The sequence below is a fragment of the Podarcis filfolensis genome (assembly GCF_964270895.1).
Source record: "Podarcis filfolensis genome assembly, chromosome: 8".
Taxonomy (NCBI): domain Eukaryota; kingdom Metazoa; phylum Chordata; class Lepidosauria; order Squamata; family Lacertidae; genus Podarcis; species Podarcis filfolensis.
In genome coordinates, this window is record NC_139611.1 from 64,410,396 (window position 1) to 64,436,915 (window position 26,520).

The following is a 26,520-nucleotide window of genomic DNA, read 5'->3' on the forward strand; positions in this document are numbered from 1 at the left end:
AGATTTTAGGCAGTCTGCCCTCAATTTGAGATGAGTTATAAATAGCTGTGCTGACTTCCTTAACTAGCACACTCTGAGGTAAAATGCAGGTTAATTACTGTGGGAATCAATTAGGGCTTCTCTCCGTTAAAGAGCCAGCAAGACTTTTTTATTATTATTATAATAAATCAGATGACAAATCTGGTCAGGAATGAATTCCAGACCTAAGGTGGGGTTTTCATGTTCTCCATAATCCAAGGAATCTGATTTCTACTTCTGCTCAGCACATATACAGTCTTTTTTAAAAGTCCTTTGCCTTTTGCCTTCATTTCTACAATTAACTATGATAACCTTGTAACAATTTCCAGAGGGATAGCTGTGTTACGCTCTTGTAGCAAGAACAAAGAAGGGTCTTGAACACCTTAAAATACTTAACAAATTTATTATGGCATAAGATTTTGTGGACTTCCGAAAGTAGAACCCGAAGCAGTTGATTCAAATGCAACAAAGGAGATTCTGACTAAACATTAGGAAGAACTTTCTCACAGTAAGAGCTGTTTGACCATGAAATGGACTATCCTGGAAGGTGTGGACTCTCTATCAGAGGTTTTTAAATGAGGTTGGAAAACATCCGTCAATGATTCTTTAGCTGTAATTCCTGCATTACAGTGGGTTGGACTACATGGCCCTTGGGATCCCTTTCAACTCTAAAATTCTTCGATTCATCAAATGCACAAAAGTAAATTACCCTGAATTTCAGGTATATAGATACATGATGGGGGAAATCGTAAACAGTGAGGACATGAAATTTTATAATAACCTTTAACAAAAGGCCTCCTTGCTTTCTTTTGCTATCAGAAACCAAATTTATGGCACTGTCATAGCAAGCTTTCTTTATCCAGGAAACAATTGTTTTCTGATCCCTGAAAAGTTGACAGCATTGTTAGTTCTGTGGCTGAAACATATTTCATTTAGCCAGGAAGCAACTGACTATCCTTGGGTCTAGGCCAGGGGCCCTCAAACTACGGTCTGAGGCCAGATCCGGCCCACCAGGGTCCTGAACCTGGCCCGACTGCAAGGCCTGAGGCTCAGAAGTGGCCAGGCGGGAAGAGCCCTGAGGTAAAAGTGTGTGTGTGTAACAAAGCCCTGGTAACATGGTTGCTACCACCGGCTTTGGCTGCTTGATAATGGCACGCTGTCCCTTTAAGCCACTGGAGGGTGGGACGGTTGCGAAGGAACCCTTTCCATGCCAGCCCTTCCCCTCCTCCCTTCCCCTCAGGCCGGCTCCATGCTCCCTGGCATGTTGCGCACACGGGTCTCATGCGGCGGCCTTAAAAGTTAGGGAAGCACCAAAAACACAGGCAACAAATGCAGATAGAATTAGCAAGAAGAGAAGTCTCAATCACAACAGTTTATTGTACAAGGGAATCTCCATGTAAATAGTGGTCAAAAATAACCCAGAAGAAATGAAGTATAAAGGTGAGGTATAGGTAACATATTATTACCGATAGCGCCTGTTGTGTGTCTATCCTGGCTATTATTTTGAAACAAGGTTGTTGGTTTTTTTTAAAAAAAATACATGAAAAAGAGCATGTTTCTGGCACCTCTTTAGTCTAGCCCCCAACAGTGTCTGAGGGACAGTGAACTGGCCCCCTGTTTAAAAAGTTTGAGGACCCCTGGTCTAGGTAGAAGGTGAGAGAGGTGGGAATTGGGAAGGTGTGGGTCTTGCTCAAAGAGGGCCAAAGAACAGAATCTTTAAGCTCTTTGCCTGTCACTGCTAACACATGTTTCAAAAGATTTCAGTCCTATGCATAGTGGTATTTGTGTATGAGCAGGTCACCGCAGATGGGGAATGAATATGCTATGTGATTTTAAATCAGATTTCCAGTTACCTCGTATGTTTAATTGTCAAAGTTGGACTAAGAAATTTTGGGGAAGAGTTGCTCTTCACACAGAAACAACTTACAGTACACTGCTCATGCTCCATTTACATGTTTTACAAGTGCATTATTGGGGAAAGGTGTTAATTCTGCCTCTAAACTATTTAGACCCTCTTGTACCTGAGAGCAAAGTGGCATTTCATAGGCTAATTACATTCTCCACAGTACTGCTTTAGTAATACCCTTGTAGGAAAGCTATTGTATTTGATACTCCGGCTGTTTGGAGGTGAGAATTCTGAATTGGGACCAATTAGGCCAGTAGCTATTGAAGTCTGTTGTATTGCTAATTGTCTATTCAAAATAAAAGTGCAAGGAGAGTAACTGTAAATATCTGTGTGGTGATCAGGCTTCTCACTTTGTACAGATGTGGGTTTTGGGAAAAGTGCTATGGAATTGGCAATTTTGAGATTGCTTCTCATTTCTTTGAATGTAGGTGAGTTGCAAGCAGGGGGTTGGGGTTTCAATGATCAAGGAGTAGCGCTTTCTCTGTTATGTATGTCTGTGGAAGGACCTTCAGCTTTTGAAGTGCAATCATGATAATCTATTCCTGTGGTTTCCTTTTGAAAGGATTTCCCCTGTGTCAGTCCAGAAGAGAATCTCCAGCGCTTTTCAGTCAGGGTTTGGTATTTCCTTATTTATCCTGATGTATTCTTGCAAATGAGCCAGTATCACTTTTTTTCCTGCCAGTAACAGCTTCTGTCTCTTGTATAATATCATTCCCTGTATTCAACTCTGGCAGCTGTTCCTCACATCAACATTCACTGATAAATACCCAATTCAAAGTTTAAGTGGAATTTTTGAGAATAGGGTAACTGGTACAAAATGGTGGGCTGTAATGAAAGATTTGTGGAGGGGGCACCATGTTTTATTACTGCGATTACAAACCCAAACCTTTTACTATTTGGGGGTCTTTCAGACCCGTGGCCCTTTCAAACCAGAACTTGCTGGTGTATATGGATTTCAATATTACATACTGCATTTTCAGGCAGAACAAAAACGAGAGTGTTGGCAGAGGTGGTCCCACTTTTTTTTTAGTCAAGATAAACATGGTTAACACTCAGAAAGTAGACGCATGTCTGCCTCAAGAAAAGAATATCAATGACACTTACATAAATATGGAATTTTGGGTGCTTTGGAAATTGAAGCTTTGTTTTTTTGTCAAACTACTTGGCATCATATTAACTATATTTGAACTCAAATGTGAGGAAAGTAATGAGTGTTAATCTGTTCTCCTAAAAGCTGTTTGTTTAACTTGCAGGCACTTGTCTACTGGTCTTTAATGCTAATAACATCTATAAAATTTTGGAATAGGTAACTTACTCTAGAGGGGTGAAGTTTCCTTGGAGTGTGTAGTGACCTACAATATGATGCCTATGCCTTAGTTGACTGAGGATTTTCATTTTCTTCATGGATAATTTTATATGTTGGCAACTTCAAGTGAAATGTATTTGACTTTTGCCTTGTCTATATGTTGTTGTTTTTTACTGATGAGTCTGCCTTTCATGAGTAAGACTGTAACATTTATATAGTTACAAAATATCAAATTGCTATTTAAAACAAATCTTACAATTTTCTTTCCTAGCCATCCAGCCCAATGGATCAGATGGGGAAGATGAGACCTCAGCCTTATGGAGGAAACAACCCATACTCACAACAGCAGGGACCTCAGTCAGGGCAACAGCAGGGCCACGGATATCCAGGACAGCCGTATGGGCCTCAGACTCCCCAGAGATACCCAATGGGAACTCTAAGCAGGACACAAACTGCAATGGGCACTGTCTCTTATGCACAGCAGGTAAAGAGAAGTGAATTGCGGATTGATGTTAAAAATCTGAAATGCATAGAATTACTGTTTGTGTGTAGTGGCCAAATGCCGGTGTAATGGGCAAGAATGCCTGAAGTTCTTGTGTGATGAAGTGTTGCCACAAGATAAGCAAAAAAGTGTGTGTTATTTATTGTTGAGTATACTTTAACCAGCTGCAGCAGCAAAGAGGTTCTTTACAGAATCCTAAACCTTCTGGGTAGCATTAGACTTTGTTTGGATCTCCACCCAGAGGCGTAGGAAGGTCAGGTAGTACCCGGTGCGGAAAATTTCTTGTCAACCCCCCCCCCCAATTTTTATTTTTTGCCTCCAAAAATGGTTTTACATTATTTTATATTTTCTTGCAAAGGAATGTGGATTCTGGGCCTCTGATAACTGTGGACAAATACTTAAATCTATAGGATGGATTGTGTTTAGGCTTGTGTTATTTTATTTATATTTATTGTTTATTTATTTAATAACATTTATTTTAAAAAAACCTGCAAAGTGGTTTACCCAAAAACAAAACAAAAAACACAGCAGTAAAATCAAGAAAAATTAACAATCCTACTTTAGAACATACAAAAGCTAAAATATTAAGATTAAAATTACTTCAACTTCCTAAGCATCTAGGTATGCTTGCCTAAAGAAGAATGCTTTTAGCAGGTGCCCAAAAAGACTCTAGCAAAGGCACGTGCTTTATTGCAATAGGCGGGGAGTTCCAAAGTGCAGGTGCTGTCACAGTAAATAATGCAGTCCAGATATTATGTGGAACCTGTAGTAGTGCTTGAAACTACTGAAGGGGAGGTTTTATTTATTGTGATTTCACCATGCTCTGTATTATCTGAAAAGGAAAACATTTATTTAAAAAACAGGACTGCACAGCAGCAATCTAGTCTCATCATGATTAGTGGGACTTATTCCCGAGCTGATGGTGCATAAGATGGGCTGCAATTCTATGCACCCCTTGCATCCAACTTGTACCTAAAACTCTGCACAAGCCTGCACCAGAGAATTGTAGAGTTGGAAGGGACCCCTGAGGGTCATCTAGCCAAACCTCTGGGGCAATGCAGGAATCTCAACTAGACCATCCCTGATGGCCATCCATCTTCTGTTTTTCCCCTTAGCCAGGACACACAGTGACAGAGACTGGAGGTGGGGGAAAAGATAAATTTTGACAATGGGGCAGATTTGTCAGGCACGCGCAAGAACAGCTTGAAGACTTTACACAGAGAGGAACCCCACACAGGTTTCCCCGCATGTAACTCAACAGGCAGGGAGCCAGCTCAGATAGAGAGAAAGACATTGGGGGAGGACAGGACAAAAGAGTACCAAAGTCCGCCCATTTTATCCTCTTTGAGATGGTTGCGCTAGGGCTCTGGGACCCCCGCCCCCCCAAAATATTTACTTGTCTTCAATGTATTGTTACCACTGTTATTCGATAGGCTGACTTTCCAGGACCTGGGAAGCCCAGCGGTCTTATCTTACTAAACTAGGGATTATACAGCTGTATCTGAAATTTCATGTATATCAGTTAATATCTTGACCCTGCTCCACTAAATTGAAATTTCAGCCTTCACGACATAGGAAAATGGCCAAGTAAACAGCTATTTTCGTGGAGGAGGGTCAAGATGTTAACTGATATGCCTGAAATTTCATATATAACTATATAATCCCTAGCGTAGTAAGATAAGACCTTTGGAGCAGGCATTTTCAAAACAAGTTTTTTATGAACCACCCTAGTAGGGCAGTAATTGTTCCTTGATAATTTGTCACCCCCCTCCATGATGGCACCCAGGGCACCCCCCTTCCTACGCCCCTGTCTCCACTTACATTTTCTCTTTCTTCCTTGCATAGATCCCTCCTTATGGACAGCAGGGACCTAGTGGATATGGGCAGCAGAGCCAGACTCCCTATTACAACCAGCAGAGTCCTCATCCCCAGCAGCAGCAGCAGCCTTCTTATGCCCAACAGCCGCCATCTCAGACCCCTCACGCCCAGCCTTCTTATCAGCAACAGCAAACTCAGTCCCAGCCTCCGCAGCTCCAGTCATCCCAGCCCCCATACTCCCAGCAGCAGTCGCAGCCACCACATCAGCAGTCTCCATCTCCGTATCCTCAGCAGTCAGCGGCTGCCCAGCAGCATCCACAGAGTCAGCCTCCCTACTCCCAGCAGCAGTCACAGTCACCCTACCAGCAGCAGCAAGCTCAGCAGTCTGCTACCTCGGCGCTTTCTCAACAGTCTGCATCTTACCCTCAATCTCAGTCGCAGCAGCAGTCGGCATATTCTCAGCAGCGCTTCCCACCTCCACAGGTAAGACTTCTTCCAGGTGCTGCTGCAGACCTGTTCTTGGATGGCAAGTGCCAGCACAAAGCAGTGTTGTGTCTCTTGGAAAAATTACACAGTGACACTAACTGATTTGGTTGTGCTGTAGCCTTTTACACCTTGGGTAAGGTTCTTTATGCTTTTAAAGGAAGAAATAAGGATAATAGCAGCTCTGTTAGGAAGCAAGTGACCACTCAGGTGTGGAAAATCATAAAGTGTTGTTGGCTCGTAAATACAAATTGGGTCAGGCATGCACAACTTGTGACCCGGCAAGCTGAATGTTCTCATTAGCCATCTACAGCTGCCCACCAGGAAGTTCAATAAAAAGAACCTTCTTTTGCCTGTCTGTGACCGCAAAACAGGGAGTTGCCAAGTAGGTGGGAAGCCACAGCACATAAGTGACCTGAATTAGATACTTCTGTTACATTTTATATCCTTCCTTTCCTCCAAAGAGGTCAAGGAGGTGTGTGTCTCTTCTTTCTTCCCCACCCCATGATAACAGGTTAGACTGAGAGATAGTGACTGGCCCAAGGCCACAATGATCTTCAAAGTTGGGGTAGGGTGGGGTTTGGAGATTTGAACCATCACCTCCCCAGTGCTAGTCTGACACACTAACTAATATATCACAGTGTGGCTATCAAATATAGGACAGGGTAATACAAAATGTATATTCAAGCAACTGGAGAGAGAATAGATCAAAGCTAGAATCCATGTGCCAAGCACCTTAAAAGTGGAGAGAGAATTCCCTTCTCAACCTTTAGGCCAGGAAGAAGTATGAAGGACAGTGGGGAGAGGTAATTAATGATGGGATTGAGACCAGCAATGAGGGTATTTTCTTTGGCCTCTGTAAAACTATATTGAAGGGAAATGAAATAGCAGCCTAAGGAGTTTTGAGCCCCTTCCCTGTGTGCAGCTTGCTTAAGTCGTGGCAGTTCCTGTAGCACCATGCCTGCTGACCTTGGAAGACATAGACAGAACTGGGCATGGATAATGCCTCAGCATAGCATTTTTTCTTGTGATGTATTACTGAGGCAGTGGTCTTCTTTAAGGCTTTCTATGTTTTCAGCTTAAGGCCATAGGCTTAGAAAGATGTGGGCAGCAGTGCTGCCTGAAATTTGCCTCATTAGCAGGGAGAGGGAGAAGGGCTAATGGGGAGCTAACTGTCTGAGCACCTATTTTGTTTCTAAGCACAAGAAATGGCAGAGTGCTTGTGGGGGCTGCCAGCCTATGCATTACCCCCATCTCTTTGCCAGGGACACAGAGAGGGGAACAGTTACCCAAGAGCCCCTACACATCTGGGATATCCAGCCAGGGGCTTGGGTGGGTGGGTGTTCATTTCCATCTCCATCCTTTGGGACTACATCAGGGTGGGTAACCTTTTTTCCCCTCCCAAGGCCCACATTCTCTCATAGGGAACTGCATGCCAATGATGGGTGGGGCTAGAGACAAAAGGTGGCAGATTAATGGATGTGACTTTCTCATGCCTGTTAATGGGCCCTTCAGGAGCTGACAGGCACAATCATCCTGGCCTAGACTTCTTCCCTGTTCTGCCTCCCCCTCCCATTATGAGTAGGGTTTTTTTAGTCTCGCAGGAAGAGAGAGGAGGGAGAGAAGCCTGCTCCTGACGAAAACAAGGAGCAGCTGCACCGCATTCAAAGGGGTCTGGGATCCTGGCTCTGCGACCCCCGCCCTTTCATGATTCAGACTCCACACCATTGAAACTAGAGACATCATATGGGGCAGTTGATTGGAACAGTGTGTGTTGATAGAACAGGGCTAATGCTGTGAGCCAGGGTGAGGATAAAATAGGGATTCTTTTTCCATTTCCAAGATCTCTTCTCTTTTGTTAATTGGATTGATCTCTTGCATTTCAGGAGTTATCACAAGACTCGTTTGGGTCCCAGGCATCATCGGCTGCCTCAATGGCTTCCAGTAAAGGGCAAGATGATGTGAATTTGAATCTTCAGTCCAGACCCTCTAGCTTGCCGGTGAGTCAAAGGTCCCATCTTATAAATGGCTTCGGTTTAATTTATTGGAAGCACTGCAAGGTACTTAATATGCATAGCACATGTTCTCGTTGGAAATAAAAAATAGGACCATGTATTTATTAAAGCCAACAACATTTGGGCACCCAGTTGCAGCAGGGGGGACTTGTTGGAAATGGATTAAAAATAATAATGGGGAATTCTGAAATAACACCCTCTACCATACCAGCATATAAATCAAATTTCTACTTGGGCTATAGAATCATGCCTGAAATTTACAGGTTATATGTGGTAAAATCTCTTACTTCATTACACATCAACACCTGCTATACTCTAGTGGAACTTGTTACTGTGTTAGTTACTATGTTATAGGTATGGGCATTTTGGTGTCAGTTTAGATTTATTGCTGCTGTGAAACCAACCAGTAGAAGATGAAGTCAACAAAGCTGCCCTGATACTCTGCAGAAGAGAGAAACCATATTCTACCATCAAATCTTGGTCATCTATTGCTTCTATACTCTGTGTCTTCTAGCCATTTATCAGTCATTCATCAATATTCTTTTAGTTTTAGTCTGAGTGTGATAAGGCTGTGGGATTCAAGTTTTAGTGGTGGTCCAATTCACTGTTGGTGCCAAGCAGTGCTGTAGCTGGAGATGTAAAGGATCATACATACTGCTAACTATTTATGGCTGTTGCTGTATCTTCTGTGTCTCATTGAGAATAATTAGTAGGCTAATGACTTCATATGTATAGCTCTTCCCTGTTCCTGAAAGGACAGCCTTTTCATAGTGTTTGGGAAAGCTGTTTAGTGCATTGGCCAAGTGCCAGGTCTCTCCTCAAGAGACTGCCCCCAGCAGGCTCAAAGGAGAGTTTGAGCTGCTGACCTAGAATTTGTTACTTCTGCTTGTGCTGGAGTGCTATTTGGCTTTCAGAGCTCTGAATGCTCTCAAATATGCAGTTGCATAAGCAAAATGCAGAAGAGGTTAAATGGATGGCAGAAACTGCATGTTTTAAATATTTCTAGGATTTATTAGATTACTTTCTGAAGAGGGAAGTTGATGCACAACAGTACAATAAAAAGTTATATTTAATATATGTAACAGAATGCAGTGTGTGTTTCTCCCCTCCTTCTGAACTAATGAAAGTTGCAGAGTATATTCATGTTTTCTGATATGATAACATGTTCAGTGTTACCACCACTTCTTTTAGGAAATATTGCTTCTTGTAATGAGTGGTTTCCCTTCTCATCCATAGTTCTTCCAAAACTATATCTTATTTGACTCTAGATCAGCCTTGTTCAATCTGAAGCCCTCTAGATACTTTGAGCTACAGCATCCATCAGCTCTGACCACCAGCCATGTTAGTCATGGCTGTGGCAAATAAGAGTTGTAGTCCAAAAAGTTTGGTGGCGGGCATGGGGTTGGGAAAGGCTGGACTAGGCAATGTGGACTTCCTCTAGGTTTTGATGTTAGCTGTTAATTCTTAAGTGACAGAATAAGTTCTGATGTTGAATTGGAATGCAAGATAGAAGTTTCATTTAGTAGTGTAGTGGTGCTGTTTCCGCAAATTCTTCCAGTTGATGGTTTGTCACTTGTTGAAATTAGTTACTATCTTTATTGGGGTGATTTCTTTTCAGAACAAAGTAGGGGTATTTCACATTTTTGTGACTTAAAGGGTGGCTAGGCATATAGTCCGCTAATGTTTTAGGATGTGCTTATGAGAAAGTCTCCATCTCTTTAACCAACATCAGGACCAGCTAAAGTCCCTAGATGCTTGAAGAATTAGTATTCACTAGGGATTGATGGGTGTGCTTTTCTTTCTAGATGAGCTCCGTCTCTCTGGGAATTTAGGTTAGTTCTGCTGGCTTAGTGGTTTCTGGGTTGATAGACAGCTGCTTGTTGTGACTAAGCTTAGCAGCCTCTTGCGTTCTCTAGCTTGGTAATCTGCAGTCTCCTTACATTTGTGACAACTAATTGGCACACGAAAGTGTGTCCAAACCAAAATATCTGGGTACCAGGTCTCTGTTCCTCCAGAGCAGTCATATGCATGTCCACTCAGTCTCATTGTGTTGAGTGGGACATACTTTCAGATCACTGCAGTTCTGTGCATGCTTGCCTGATGTAAATGACACTGAATTCAGTGGGACTCACCTCTGTGTAGAAATGCATAATATTGGGCTGTTGGTGTCTGTCCTAATACTGCACCTCTGAGAGGTCTGGGACAGCCCCCTGCCCATGTCCCCCACTCCTCTAATTTTGGTGCTGGAAAGGGGATTGGCAGGATCCCATAATTGTGTTGGGCATTGGAGGCTCTTGAAAGTCTAGTACAACTGTGAGAACCCTGCCAGCCCTAGCCTTCCAAATTTGCTGCTGGACAAAGGAGCACAAGTGCTTGTTTTGATTCTGGGAAGCCAAGGCCCTTGAACTTCTTCTGCTTGCCTTCCAAAAGAGTCCCAGCCTTTACCTCTTGCTGTCTAGGAAAAGGTTGGGATTCATGTAGGTAGCAGAGTTCTACCTTTGGGTGCCTCTGCAGACTACTGCTGAAGTGGCCAGCTTCCTTTCCAGATTGCAGCTGGAAAACTGGGCTTTCTCTCTGCCTCTTTCTCTTTCCACCATTTTCTTAACATTTTAACCTAGAAAGGAACAACAACAACAACAAAAAATGCTGCTGCTGTTGTGACATACCTGAGGTTGGGGCATGGCCCTCTAACTTAAGGCTACTTTTCTAAATTGAGTACCTGAAGGCCACCACACAATCCAGAAATCCTTTGTCATGGCCAAGTTCACATCTGCCTGTTTCATATACATTATGCACAAAGGAACATTTCTCCCACACCACCACATTTTTATATAAATAGATTGGTTTTCTGAGCCCTCAGTGTGCAGATAGAAATGTTGTTTGTACTTTTAGCAGTACCAGGGGGAATCTTGGGAATTCGCTGTTCAGGAGCATGAATGCACCCCATCCCTTCTGCAATCTAGACAGATGTCTATATATATATAAAAAACCAAAGTTGTTGTGTGCATGGAACAAGTTCCACATGTGCATTGAGACTTTCCCCCTCTCCTTTTCCTGTGCACTCCCCTGTGCCACCTGAGTCTGCTCTGAAGGGTTCGGGGAACACCAGAGGGCGAGGGTGGGTGCAGAGAAAGTGGGGGAGACACGTGTTGGGTTGAGAGGACCTGGTTTCCTGTCCACATATCCCACTTAGTGCTACATTGAACTCCATCCATTGAATTTGTCTAACGTATTGTACACAGTCTAAAATGGGAAATAGATCACTTTAGTATTGCTTCTACAACATTTTGGATTCAGAAGCAGCTGTATGTACAGCTCTGAATGCTAGTAATAAAATGCACATAGTTAAGATGGCCTCCTCCTTAAGATGGCAGTAGTGATGGCGAATAGTTCAGTAGAGAACAGGGCTGGATGAAGTTGGGGGATTTCAGTGAATCCTGGTTGAAAGAAATGTTCATTTTTGACTCTTCCCCTCCCCTCACCCTTTTCTTTATTTGGAATGGGAAGACTGTATGCATTTAAAGAGCTAAACTTCCATCTTTCCCAGCCAGCATGGTCAGTGGTGAGGGACAGTTGGAGTTTTGAGTCCCACAATATCTGGAGGAGCACAGGTTCCTCATCCCTGGCTTAAAAATGTAGGCAGAGCTGTTGTTGGTGTATACTTGCGGGAGGCTGTATCCCAGCAATTCAAGAAACTATAGGTGAGGATTGGGATGCAGTTTCATAGTTGTGACTGGAACTCCCCCCCCTTTTTTTTTTGCTTTTGCTTTATACACCATTTACTTCATCTTGACAACTTTGGAATTTCTCTTTTTATATCTCTAAGGAATTCTGTATTAAGTTACTTGTGTTTAAATCACTGGTTTTTCAAAGTGTGACTTTTGAAGGAGTGGGTCAGCAATCCAACCTATATAAAGTGACCTGCCAGCAAGTTTTGTTGCCATGAATGGTACTTTTACAACACTTCTTCCCCTGCAACTTGGCACACAGGACTGCATTTAATAGAAGGCTGCCTAGGTGCCCTAACTTAAAGGAATAGCTTAAGGGTATATCCAGCTAACTCTTACTCAAGGTAGACCCATTGAAATTAATGGACTTGACCAACTTAGGGTCTACTCTGAGTAAAGGTTTGTAGAATACAACCATTATTTTTCTTTACTAAGCTGTGTTCACTCTTAAGTGGCTATATCATTTGTTAGCAGTATGTGCACAGTAAAATAGTGGGAGGAATGGAAACAGGGCTGTAGCTCAGGTAGAACACATGCTTTGCATCTTGACTGTTCCTGGTTCAAGCCATAGCATGTTCAGGTCGGGTTGGGAGAGGCTGATTGGCTGAAACCGTGGTGAGCTGCTGCCAGTCAGTGTAGACAGTATAGAGCAAGATGGGCCAATGGTCTGATTCAGTATTAGCAACTCCCTAAATTCATAGGGTTACAGTGTTACTTAGGCTCGATTAACTTTGCCACAGCTCAGAATTTGATAAAAATGTTTCACTTTGCTTCCAAGAAATACTCTTTTAATTGGCAGGTTAACACTCCCCTCACCTCTAACACAAATAATCAGACACTAAGTTGGTAGTGTTATTTTATTGCCACAATCTAACTTTTGCAGAGGACTACTCCTCAAGGTGTTCATTACAGCAATAAGTTGACCTTGTTTTCACGTTTCTTTAGCTGGCTAAACTCACTCCACTTCCGTGATACTGAGCAGCATGGCATTTTGACAGCCTGATATATACTGTTTGGCTATGCCAAATGAACTGTGGGTTGCTTAGACTGTATGATGGGATGCTTCTGACTGTGTGCTAACCACTTAATCAGCCTTCCACTTAATCAGAACTTGAAACTAACGGTAAACATGATTATAGCTTCAAAGATCAGGTGTGTGCTCCTTTTTAATCCACTGTTTTTAGTGTATTTTAGGCAGCTTCACAATAATAAATAATAACAGCACTTACTGTGCTTCAGGGTGTTTAAAGTGTTTCATGTTATCTTGTTGTAATCCCTTGCAACAACCCTCTGAAAACTGTATTATCATCATATTTGGGTGGGAAGCTTAGGCTGAAAGTGAGTTGCTTAAGGCCATCTAGCAGAGGCAAGATCTGAACCACAGGCTTTGGAATTCATCCCTCAGACTCTTAGCCGCTGTGCTATACAAGCCATGATGATCATTTGTGCTGATACAACGCTGAACAGCAGTACAAGGCAGGAGGAATTTGTATTCCAGAAAGGAGTGGGTAGTGTGGGGAGTGGCTAAGTGATCTGTGGCCTTCTTCCAATTGCTTAACCATGTTAAGCAAATTGTGACTGTGCATATGCACATAACCACCCTTGGTTGCATAGACAGTTTTAAAAAGGATTCAAAATGAATAACAGTCCAAGCAAGTCTTGCTTGATCAAAAATGGTCAGTCAGTTGATAAATCAAATGCTATATAAACTCTGAATTCATATAGCTGTGGTCTGCTCAGGAATCATTTTGTCCATGCTGCTGGAAAGGTACCACTGGGAAGCTGAGAGGGTGTCAAATGTGTCATCCAAAGACCAACACAGTTCCTATCTGGAAGCAGAACAGTGCATATCTTGAAGCAAGGACAGAAATAAGGGGCCTAAAGGATTGGAGGAGGAGGAAGAGAGAGAGACCGTGGGGAAGAAAGAGGGGACAAAGCTAGATGAGAATGAAAGTAAATATGTGCCCTTCCTTTGGTGTGCATTTTGCATATTTAAAGCATTTATTGAGAACTTTAATCAATAATACTGAAATCAAATTCTGAATCACTGAATAGTATAGAAATATAAATCTATATGAGTAACATTTAGGATGTGAAAACTTAACTTTGGTTAGCCCTTGTTTTTAAAGATAAAAGCCAATGTGGTACCCTCCAGATGTTGTTGGACTACAACTCCTACTACCTTTGGCCTATGGCTCTGCTGGCTGGAGCTGATAGGAGTTTAAATCCATTAATACCTAGAGGACACTATGTTGGCTACCCCTGCCTGAAGTGTTTCAAATATTATATCATGGAATTTTGCAGCATCTGTGAAGAAAGAAGAAGAAAAAGCCAGTTTACAAATGCAGTTAACAATAGTAGAGCAGGTTCCTAAAATTAGGGTGATTATGGTCCTGACTCCTACAGGACTAGGAGCAAGGCAGGGCTATATGTCAATACCAGAGCACTTGTTGTACATGTGGAAAGTTCCAGATTAAATTTCTAGTACAGAGATGAGGAACCAGTGCTCTTCCAGATGTTATTGGACTCCCAAGTCACACCTGTCACAGCCAACATGGGCAGTGGTCATTGAGTTGCCTCCCAAAAGTTTCTGGACAATTGTAGTTTCCTCACCCCTGCTCTAGAATCTCCACTTTAAAAGTGTTGTGGAAGACATTTGCCTCAGACTCTGGAAAGCCACTGCCAATCAGCGTGGAAAATACTAGATGGATCAATGGTTTGACTTTGTGTAAGGCAGTTTCTTGTGTAAAGCTTCACTCCAGCCTTTGCATTTGGATGACATCATGAAGAAATAAAGTAGGCTGCTACCTACAAAAGGCAGTCTTGGCTTGATGGAAGATATGACTACAGATAGAGGTCAGTAGGTCTGTTTATCCCATTCCAACCCTAATCAAACTATATTTTCTCTTTTATGGAAATTCCTTCAGAGAAAGGATTATGGTGCAATAAATATGCCTAATAATAATAGTAATACCCTGTTAGTTACCTTCTTAACGAACATGGGCTTTTCATTGTGACTTTAGCTGCCATGTGTGTTACTCTGAGTTAAAAAAGGAATCCTCAGAGCATGTTACACATAGACCTGTTTTGCATTTGACTAAACCATGACTTAAGCACTATAAGCATGAGCAGGAAGGATCCATTGCCCATGGCTATGAGGATGACATCAACAGAATTTAGTTTCACTTTCCATGTCAACTTGCTTGCTGTTCTATGCAAATCAGAGATTGTGGTTTAAAATGAACTCTGGTCCATTTCTAAATAAACCAAACTGTAATCTATAATGGCCAGTGTTTTGAATCATGATCTGCGGTTTATACATAACAACAATCCATGTTACACGGAAAGTGAAACAAAACAGCTGAAGGGATTGTCCTGGCTGATGGGAGCAAGTCAAGACAGCTTCTTCCTGGAAGCTGACAAACCATTTCACCCATCCTCTTAGCTTCTGAGATTTCACCAAGCATTGCTCAAGCACTTCCCATCTGGTCTTTGCTGTCATAAGGACTCAATACTTGAACTTTTTAAAAAAGAGAATGTAACAAGAAGTTTGTTCTTCATCTAGCACCATAATCTACAATTGCCATACCTTGAACATTATCATGGACATAAACCTACTTCTGAAAGTACATATCCACTTCTAGTCATAAATAGCTCCAATTTTTTATCACCAGTTATTCTAGTGCATAATGAGCAGGAATTTATGTGCCTCAACTTCAAGTCCAAAGATTAGAAATCTATCCAGATTGGCCTTTGGGTACCAAGCATAATGCCAACAATACCAATTACAACTTATTGTTATATAGAAGAGAATTACCACAGAAGCACTGACACTAATGGTTCTGTAACAAACAAATTGTATTTTATGTGTGAAGATTTATTGAATAAAATTTATGGGTCCCATACTACTTCAGACCCAGTGCTCCTAAGAGGGACAGCCAATTCTGCAACACAGAGGTATTAGCATAAGTTGTGTTTATGTAGGTATGTTGATACCCAGGCATTCTGCTAAGTGTAACGAGTACTAATACATTAGGTTGTGGTTGAATACATCTGTATTTGTGTGTTATTGAGCTATGAATTGCATCGATTGCTCAGGTTATCTGATGTGCAGAAGACATTTCTTCATTTGTGGTTCTGCCAGCTTCTCTCTACCCCCACCCCACAGTGCCCCAAATGTATAACGATCCTCAGAAGCTGAAAGTAAAGCAAAAAGAGCAAGCATTCCTTTCACTACAGTTGTAGCCCATAAAATGGGCTCTACTGACCAGGTTTCATGTAGTGGTGGGGCAAGATGATGATTTGGGGGGCTGCACTTGCTTAAATTTTGCTGAGCTAGATGCTATCACCTATTTTGAAGTTTCTGCCTGAAATTTGTTCCCTTGGTCTTGGCATTTGTGACTCCTTCCCCTCTTTTTGTGGTGTGGAACTAGGCCCAGCAATTTGTAAATTCATGGGAAAATAATATTTGCTTGCTAATTATAACTTGTCTAGGCATTGCTGTAAATGGTCCCAGAGTACAACAGTGCCAGAGATCCATATGGCATTTGAAGGATCAGTGCCTCCCAAATTTGTTCTGGCAGAAAGGTTCCTATAAAGCCTGGCTGTTAAATGACTCTGCTCATTTGCATGGAAAGACTAATAGCAAAACAAACCCTGCACGTGATTACCCACATCTTCCCCCCACTCAAAGAGCCCAAGCCCTTTGAGCCTTTTATAAACATTTGAACAATGTGTTCTAACACCATTACCAAGTCTCTTGCTGGGAATTTTTTGTGTCATTCCAGTGACATAAGTATGACTCGCTTCTTGGAACTGATCTGCTATTTGTCCATGTGGCGCTCCCACCTCTGAACTAAGCCAGTCTAACCTGGTGCTGGCAAGGAAATTCCCCACCCCCCACTGCTGTGTCAGTCATGGCCGTGCAGCACGGAATGCTGTGTGCTTGATTCTCTTCGAAGAGGCAGCCAATCAGCGCCTGCCTTATAAATCATGTTGCTCTGAGCCACTGATGCAGTTTGCTGTCCCTGTGCTTCGTGCAGGAGGCTGTGTTTGCAGCAGATCGCTCTATGCTCGATCCAGGGCCCGTTTCCTGTTTCTATTCTAGTCATTGGTGGCTCAGCACGGCTTCCTGCCTGTATACGTTACAGATTCCCCTGATGGAAGCTTTTTGTTTTTTAAGGAACAATTTCGGTTAGAAAATTAACTGAAATATGAAGCCAGCTGCGACTTGGAAAGGAGCAGATTTAGACAACAGGCGCGTGCGCTTTAAACAGTGCTGCCATTTCTTTCTTGTTCTGCTTTGAGCCTAGCTTCTGTAAGCAGGACAGGCTGGTTTTTAATCAGAAAATTGCTAGAGGATACCCAGTTCTGATCTTGGATTCCCAAGAGTGGCGATTTCTTAATCTTGTATAACCACTGAATTGGAAGAACCACAATTGCAATTGCAATTGCAATTGCTTCAAATGAATAAACTAAATCAATGTATTTTAACTATGTAGAGAGAGAGAGAAACCAAAAACAGTGAAGGTGAGAGGAAGAGTGATGTGTAGAATATAGCATGGATAAGAATTACATTGTTTTAAAGTCATCTCTGAATATTCTAATTTGGAGTTATATTTAATAAACCTCAGACGTAAGCTCTCATTAAAAAATAGCCAGGTTTTATCTGAATTAAGCAAACCCTGCACTTAAACTGAATCAGTGATCTTCTATTGCATGACCACCATATCACCCACCAAAAACACAGTTCAGGACCTAGAAACTGTTAACTGCCTACCAGAACTAAGATCTATTTGTCTCAAGAAACACAATTCTGTTTTTGACCAGGATAATTCACTGAGCCCACCCACATGACTTCACACTTTGTCCTCTAAATACCTAAGCACTGTAATTTTGCTTAGACCTATAATATTTATCCCACCTGATTTGAAACACTGATTGTTCAGCAACTACCACTACTTAATTCCTGGAATGTTTGGCTGCACCATGGGTTCACTTGAGAGAGCACCCTGTGTAATTGCATTGACAACATCCAGGGCCACCTCTGGGCTTGTATCCAAACAGGATTTGTATGGTTGTGGGGCATATTGGTTCATTATTGTTGATGATATGATGCTGTCCAACCCTGTACTCCAGCAGGAGCTGTATTCATTACCAATGTGCTTGATTCAGGCCTGTTGGCCCCTTACCTTCAAGTAAACGGTCTTACTCAGTTTTCTTGATGGTTGTTTCGAAATAAAATTACAGTTTATGGTACAGTGGTACCTCGGGTTACATATGCTTCAGGTTACATACACTTCAGGTTACAGACTCCGCTAACCCAGAAATAGTACCTCAGGTTAATAACGTTGCTTCAGGATGAGAACAGAAATCGTGCTCCGGCAGCGCAGCAGCAGCAGGAGGCCCCATTAGCTAAAGTGGTGCTTCAGGTTAAGAACAGTTTCAGATTAAGAACGGACCTCTGGAACAAATTAAGTACTTAACCCGAGGTACCACTGTATATGCATACAATTCACTTCTAGTTAATGACCTCTGATAATAAGGGCTAGTCGGTAGAAGGGTTTGCATATTTTCAGATGGGATAGTATAGAGGGAAAGAACATTAGTACACAGTAGTTCAGCCACCATAAAGAACACTCCCTGTATTAACAAAACTGTTAAGCAGGTATACATGTGCAGCCACAAATGGGGAAGGGAGAGGGTGGAGACTCATACTCTTACAGAAAAATATTGAGGTGTGGGGAAGGTGGAATGATTGCTCCCAAACCTCTCCTGAACTTCAAATATGGGTCAGACTGCCAGCTGGTAGTTTCATATTGCTATATTTGTGAAGATTTGTAGGGTGGGTGATGGATGAGTAATTTTCCTTAGGAGAACATATACAAGTCTTTACCAACCACAACTAACACCCAATCATTTAAGCCATTATTATTATTTATTAAATTTGTATACCACCCTTCATCCAAGAGCACAGGGCGGTTCACACCTGAAAAATACAAAATACAAAAAAAAAAAACCACCAACACAAAAACTATATATCCACACACACACACCACAAAAACAAACCAATAACCCACATTTAGAAAACATTTTAAAAGCAATAGAATGTTAATCAGCTGGATGCCAGGTTGAAGAGAAATGTTTTTGCCTGGCACCTAAAGATATATAATGAAAGCAACTGGCGAGTCCACAAATGGGGAGCCATTGCAGAAAAGGGCCTTTCTTGTGTTGCCACCCTCATAGAGGAGGCACACAAGGGCCTGAGACAATGATTGCAGGGTTTGGGTTGATTTATATGAGGTATTGCGGTCTTGAACTGTGAGAGGGAGCACTTCCTCTGAATCTAATTTTCCCCCTCCTTATTTTCACAAGTCCCTGCATTTAAAATAAAAGTTGTTTTATATATAGTAAAAATCAAATAAGGGATGTTGTATTTAAAATAAGTGCAACACCAGCTGTTCCCATAATTATAACTTGTATTTATAAAGTTCTGTTGTTTTCTAGGTAAGTTCTGTATTTATAAAGTTCTGTTGTTTTCTAGGACACGGGTGGTACTGTGGTCTAAACCACTAAGCCTCTTGGGCTTGCTGATCGGAAGGTCGGCGTTTCGAATCCCCGTGACGGGGTGAGCTCCCGTTGCTCTGTCCCAGCTCCTGTCAACCTAGCAGTTCAAAAGCACGCCAGTGCAAGTAGATAAATAGGTACTGCTGTGGCAGGAAGGTAAATGGTGTTTCCATGCGCTCTGGTTTCTGTCACAGTGTTCCGTTGCGCCAGAAGCGGTTTAGTCATGCTGGCCACATGACCCGGAAACGTGTCTACGGACAAACACCGGCTCCCTCGGCCTGAAAGCGAGATGAGCGCCGCAACCCTGTAGTCGCCTTTGGCTGGACTTAACTGTCCAGGGATCCTTTACTTTAGTAATTAAAACCGCCCCCCTCCCTCCCAAAAAAACCATCCAAAAAAATGGTAAACGGCAGTGTTTAACAAAAGATCAGCAAACTCTGAACTTCAACAAATACCTTTGGCAAAAGGAGAAGCTTACCTGACAGCGGAAACTACACAAAGAGGAGACCAGTCGGTTGCATATGAAAAACAGTTTGAAGAACAGGGTGGTTTAGACTTCAGACTTTCAGGATCTGTCTTGTTTTTTTGAACTAGAACCACAAGTTCCACCACTTCTAAAAAGTCTGTTTGCATATGAAAGAAGCCCCTGGTGGCTGACCTTGGAGTGGGTTTTCTCCTTTGTCTTATTTCCTCATTAAGGTAATTAGGACCAAAGCCATTAAGGGCTTTAAAGGTTAGGGTCATCATCTTGAACAGAGCCCCAAATTAATAGGCAAGCAGTGCTGCTATGCTGCATCAGAAGTCATATGGTCAGTCCCAGATGAAGTTTCCAAACCATTTCCAAGCACTGCCCAGCATAGACTGTTGCTGTATTGCAAACACAGGGTTGTATGCAACAAAGCCATTATGCAAGTGGAACAAATTCTACTCCCAACCCCCACTCCCCCCAAAAAACCTCATGCGAAAACTTAATTGGACTGTATGCCAGTGAAAACTAGATCCTGATCAAAGAGAAGAGGTTTCAGTGAGTTTGGCAGTGGGTGCTGTGAATTTGACCAATGAAGCAGGAAGGTGTATGATCTCCTCAAAGGGACTGTTACCCAGTTAGCAACAGGCAATATCTTGAAACTCTCCTTCTTGGGTAACCATCATCAGTTTGTCCTTCAGTATGTTCGTTAGCCCCCTTCTAACTTGTAATGGTGCCCAGGCACTTGCTCACCTAAATCTTTCCATAAATAAAAAGTAGTATTAGGTGTCATCAGAATACTGTGACTTTACTCCAAAACAACAGTTAATCTTCCAAAGTGGCTTTGCATATATGATGTTAAAACATTGGGGACAGAATGGAACAGTGTTATACACCATAGGATAAATTTCATGTGATAGAGCACTGGTTTCTCAGTGCCATTCCCCGAGAGAGAAGTGCAACCACAAAAGAACAGTGTCCTCAATTATTATAGTAGACATGAAGATCCTGTAGTCCTCCATATGCTGTTTGTACCTCAACTCGCATTAGCCCCAGCTAGCATTGGCAATTGGAATAATGGGAGTTGTAGTCCAACAACACATGGAGGGCCACAGGTTCCCTATTCCTGCCCTAGAGTTCTGGCCTCACCCAGAAGAAATTGATTAACAGTTGTATCAAGTGCAACTGAAGCTTTGCACCAACAGGGTCATATTGGGAGAGCCTACAGAATTAGTTAACTTTGCTGAACGTTGTGGAATCCAAAGTTAAATCTCTAAAGCAGACTACGTTGATGAATCTTCTACCTGTGTGGATTTTCTCACACCTCTGAAATCCATACCCTGACAAGGTAAAGAACTCAGTCATGTCACATTCCTGGAATGCTTCACTAACTCCAGCACACTCAAGCATCAATTGTCATGCAGCAATATCATGACTTTATAGCAGCTGTCCACAACCTGGTGCCATACAGATGTTTCGCACCAATATTCTTATTTGCTCCAGCCAGTGTCAATGTCCATGATGAGGGAAGGTGGGAGTTAAAGTCTCAAATCATGCTTTGTAGTACGACTGGCAATATTTAATCCAACCCTTTGCTTTTCCCCTGACAACGCCCAGTAAAGGCTACAAAGATGGGTCACATTAGCACAGAACTGGGAAGGACTTCATTTCCCATCTCTTCTCCAACATTTATTCACAGTATATTTGATTTATCCTTACTCTTATTAATGTGTTGTTCACTCGTAAGGTTACAACATTAAAGCACAATATTATTAACAGTTTGAAACAGCAGGCAATCAAGTGGGTCCTAAAAAGATACCCCTCAAGTATAAAAAACCAAAGTAAAGAGGGGTGTCCAGCATTTGCTGGAAACTCCTTTTATAAAGGCCACACCCACCTCTGTGGAGAGGGAGTTTTACAACTTAGGAGCTGCCACAGAGGAGGCAGTCTTTCAGGTACTTGGGCTCATTTAGGGCTTTAAGCATGTGAGCACCTTGACGGGCTCATAACTGGCCACCAATAAAGTATGCTATAAACTGCATTAAGAAGAGTTTGGTGGGAATTTTTCTGAGGCTTGGGTTTTACCTTCCATAGCATTGGCCTGAAAATGGTTTTTCAGCTTTGTGTTGGAGCCTCATTGTTGTCCTCCATGTCATTGGTCTGTGGATAGTCTGGGCTCCTCTGTCCTCCTAAATTCTCTTGAGAAAGGAGGTTTGTTTTGTGGTTTGTTCCTATACTAAAATGACATTGGTTTTTTTCTGCAATTTAAACTACGTTGAATGGTAGGATGTGGCTTTCAGTTTGAGAGGTGCCTTATCCAAGACCAATGCTTTTCCCCTTTAAATGTTTTGGACTGCATTTCCCATCATCCCTGCCCATTTGGCAGGCTGGCATCCCTGACCATGGGACACCTGGAGGGCACCAGGTTAGGGAACACTGGTAAAGTCTGTCTGTGAAGTGAGTGAGACCCTGACGTGCATACTGCTGTGAGTATGAGCATGGTTGCTCTCTTCCCCCCGCTCCATCACCTCGCAAAAGAAATCCCTTCTCTGCTGGCTATTATGACTGATCCCAGAAGTTGTGCATGGATTAGGGATAGTGAGCTTGCTGTAGGCCTGAAGGAAAGAGCAAGCAACTGGATCCCTAGTCATCTTCCAGCCAAAAGTGGGATAATCAAGAAGTTCAGTTCTGTTGCCTGTGACCTCAAATCCAGATAGTGGGTTTTTATTCCACAAATATCAATGTGAAGCTTTTTGTATTATCAACACTGTTTTATGAATGGTCATTATTTTTAGTTTTAAGCATTAACACAATTTTCAACAGTCCGTTTAATTTCCTTTTGACTTAATTGTGCTAACATCCCCCCACATGTAAACTTGCCAACATTTTGTGCATCTGATGTAGTGGACTGTATGTAATCCATGAAAGTTTATACCACATTAGTCTTCAGGGTGCCATAAGGCTTGTTGTCAGACAACAGTAGTTCAAGCAGCCTGTCCAGACTGAGCTACCCTCTACTTCCTTTGTGGTGAGTTGCAGTAGCTCCAACCTTTTGAAAGGAAGAGCAGTTGCCACCACAGGAGGTAGCAAACAGTGACTTTGAGTTGGGGAAAACCAGGGTCACTCTTGGCAGGCTTTCTTAGAATGTCACAAGAAATCAGCTTAGTTGGTGCTGGTGCCAGCCCCACATTCTTAACCAGCCCTGGCAAAACAGAGCCAGGAAGCTGAGAATTTCCAACACTGCTGCTTGTTGCCTTGCCCAGTATTTTGCAAGTAGCTTTTTTAAATGCAGGGCTCCTTGAAGGGGTAAGCAGAAATAAGCTTTTGGGGGGTGGCTGCTTGAGGAAGAGATCCATATCCAGCATTCCCCCAGGAGAAGGAGGAGGAGGAGAATAATACTGGCTCTCCTGCATGGTGGGTTTTTCCTCCAGCGACATCTTGTTGAGTGCATGAATCATGGTGCTTTTTTCCTCTTTACTTTGAGCCTTCAACCACAAGCTTAGTGTTCCCCTTTAAAAAGGAAGGGAAAGGACATGAGACTGATCAGCCTCTACTTACTGCTGGTGCTTTGAGGATATATTTTAATAGGTATTTCTTTTTTAAAAAAAAGAACTGGGGAGGGAGGAAAGGGAGAGGAGAGGTGGAATGGTGTTGAGCAGAAGCAGTGGATGTGATTAACGCGCCTACTGAGCAGATCTGTGGGAGTGGAGTATCGACCTCTGAAAAATCAATGGCTGCTGCAGTAGCAGTGCTGTCTCTCCCTCTCCCCCCTCTTTCTTTTTCAAGGTCTTCAGTTGAAGGAGTGTGGTAAAACCAGCAGCTCTTCTCCCTTCCCTTTTCTGTCCCTAGTTTCACCAAAACAGCTGAAGAGCCTGTTCTTTCTCTTTTCCCCCTACAATAACTTGCTTAGATGGGTTAATTTTTGTAATTGGAGTGAAATTTCTCGACACACACACACATATACACACCAGACTCCTCCTCCACAGAGCCTCCTTTCCAAGCCCTTCTTCCCTGCACTGCAGATGCAGCAAGCAGCTCTTAACAGTTTTGTCTTAAACCTTGAGTAGAAGGAGATTTTGCTTCATTTTTCAGCCTAAAAACAGTCTATGTTCTGGTTTCCATCCTGAATCATATATACTGCTGTAGAGCAGCAGTAAACTCCTATTGGGAGGAGAAATGAAGTTCCCTCTATCAAAGAAGAAAAACTGAATTCAAATGCCCCTTATCATTTGTGTCCTTTTTTAAAAGAAAGAAGGAAGGAAAGAAGGCAGGCAGGCAATTTAATGCATATATAAAGTAGATAGAGATGCTGCCACAATGGGCAAGGAGTTCTCAGTGCATTATTACTTTGCATTCAGAACCTAAGGATCCTTTTTTAAAACTTCCAAAGGAAACTGTATATATTTTAAGGAGGAGCTCAAAAATGTGACCAACTTCATACTTGCTTGCACACGGTTTGTGGCTTAACTCTTATTGGAATACATTGGGAAATTGCACATGTGATATAGTCTGTATATACGTGTCTACACACTCACAAGTGTTGGTGTACAAAATATGAAAAGCTTTTGTGAAGAGATGAAAAAGATGTAATTGCCTTTGCAAATGGGAGTTGTATGATGTACAGGGGTCCCCAAACACAGTTGAAAATCTAAGAAATTATTGGGGGCAGCACAAAATACCCAACACAAAGAAGGAAGACTGAGGATGCTCAATCCCAAAACAGCCAAAGCTCCTATACATACCACAAAACAAATAGAACACAGACAAAAAAGCAAGTAACATCCTCCAAGAAGCATAGAACACCCCAACAACAAAAAGGGACCTCCCTGATAACCCTTGTTCTTTTTTAAAGGACACATAATGTTGGGGCCACCAGGTATAGATTAAAGTAGATAGATTGCTGACTATCGAAGAAAATAAATAGTACAAGACAAACACTAATTTAAAGCTACATAATTTTGTATATTGCTTTCATGAATATTTGTTTTACCCAAGCCTTTGTCCTATTTGTAACTGCCTTTCGTCAGATATACCATCATGATATGCTTTTAAGCAATGGGCACTCCAGCAAGCTCTCTTAGCACATTACTGTATAGTGGACCAAGACCACTGTTGGAGCAAAACACTGCCCCCTGCCACAATCGACCCCAGGGTCGGAGACTGATGGTGTGGGATAAGGCCAGGTCTTTAAATACTGACATTAAAATGTTGAATTTGACCTGGTAGTATACAGGTAACTAGTGCATGCAGAAGCACCCATCAGGCAGCAGCATTTCTGCACTAGCTGTGATCTCCAGACTTCATTCAGGGACAGTGTTGCAGACATCCAAACATGAGGCTACAGGGACTTGTGGCAAAGTTGTCCTGATCCATGAATGACCACAGCTGGCACACTAACCATAGTTTGTGTCTCAAGTGTCGGTGCTGGTTCCATCTATGTTGAAAATAGGCCATACACCCAGTTCTTGTATATAAGGAAGACCTAGCAAGAGCACCTCCATTTTGTCAGGTTTCAGCTTCAGTTTATTAACCCTCCAGCCCATCATTGTATCTAGGAAACAGTTCAGCACTGATACAACTTCATCTGGTTCAGATGGAATAAAAAAGCAGAGCCTAGGTGTCATCCACGTATTGATGACACCAAGCACCAGATCCCCAGATGACCATCCCCATAGGCTTCTTGGGGGTGGATTAGAACCCTATGGGACCTCACAATTCAGTTACCAAAGTGTTAGGCATGAGTCACCGCATGCTCTTTTATGGAAATGGTCTTGCAGATAGGAGAGGAACACGATGCCCCCAACTCCCAGTCCACAGATCTGATCCAGATGGTTGATGGTATCAAAAGCCACTGAGAGATCAAGGAGAATTGGCGCGCACGCACGCACACACACACATCCATATCATTTGCAATACAGTGGTACCTTGGTTTAATAACAGTCCTGTTTCTGAATGATTCGGTTTACGAACTCCGCAAAACCGGAAGTAGTTTGCGAACTTTACCTCAGTCTAAGAACAGAATTCGAACAGTGGAAGGGCACTAGCGGCGGGAGGCCTCATTAGGGAAAGTGTGCCTCAGTTTAAGAACAGTTTCAGTTTAAAAATGGACTTCCAGAATGGATTAAGTTCGTAAACCGAGGTACCACTTGTACAAGTAATCAACCCAAGCTGTCTCAGTTTTTACTTGTGTTTGATCATTCTTGCTATGAGCAAATTTGGTGGATACAAGACTAAACTTCTCAGTATAAAGGTAAAGGTAAAGGTACCCCTGCCCGTATGGGCCAGTCTTGCCAGACTCTAGGGTTGTGCGCTCATCTCTATAGGCCGGGAGCCAGCGCTGTCCGCAGACACTTCCGGGTCACGTGGCCAGCGTGACAAGCTGCATCTGGCGAGCCAGCGCAGCACACGGAACGCAGTTTACCTTCCCACTGGTAAGCGGTCCCTATTTATCTACTTGCACCCGGAGGAGCTTTCGAACTGCTAGGTTGGCAGGCGCTGGGACCGAACGATGGGAGCGCACCCCGCCGCGGGTATTCGAACCGCCGACCATGCGATCGGCAAGTCCTAGGCGCTGAGGTTTTACCCACAGCGCCACCCGCGTCCCAAACTCAGTATAGGTTTATCCTAATTTGGAAATTATTCATTTGAAACTAGAGCTTGAAAATCATGACTTAAAATAACTTGGATATGTTTATATTTTTGTGTTCTGCCT

General features: G+C 42.6%; 1 protein-coding gene across 2 annotated transcripts in view; it reads left to right on the forward strand.

Annotated features, from left to right (window-relative positions):
- Nucleotides 1–26,520, forward strand: part of ARID1A (AT-rich interaction domain 1A) — a 114,496-nt gene that overhangs the window by 52,109 nt on the left and 35,867 nt on the right. For both annotated transcript variants that reach the window (XM_083626705.1, XM_083626704.1), the window contains 3 exons: nucleotides 3,502–3,714; nucleotides 5,578–6,033; nucleotides 7,920–8,033. In XM_083626705.1, the coding sequence (XP_083482831.1) occupies nucleotides 3,514–3,714; nucleotides 5,578–6,033; nucleotides 7,920–8,033 (771 nt within the window). In that variant the 5' untranslated portion in view covers nucleotides 3,502–3,513. The remainder of the gene's footprint in view (nucleotides 1–3,501; nucleotides 3,715–5,577; nucleotides 6,034–7,919; nucleotides 8,034–26,520) is intronic.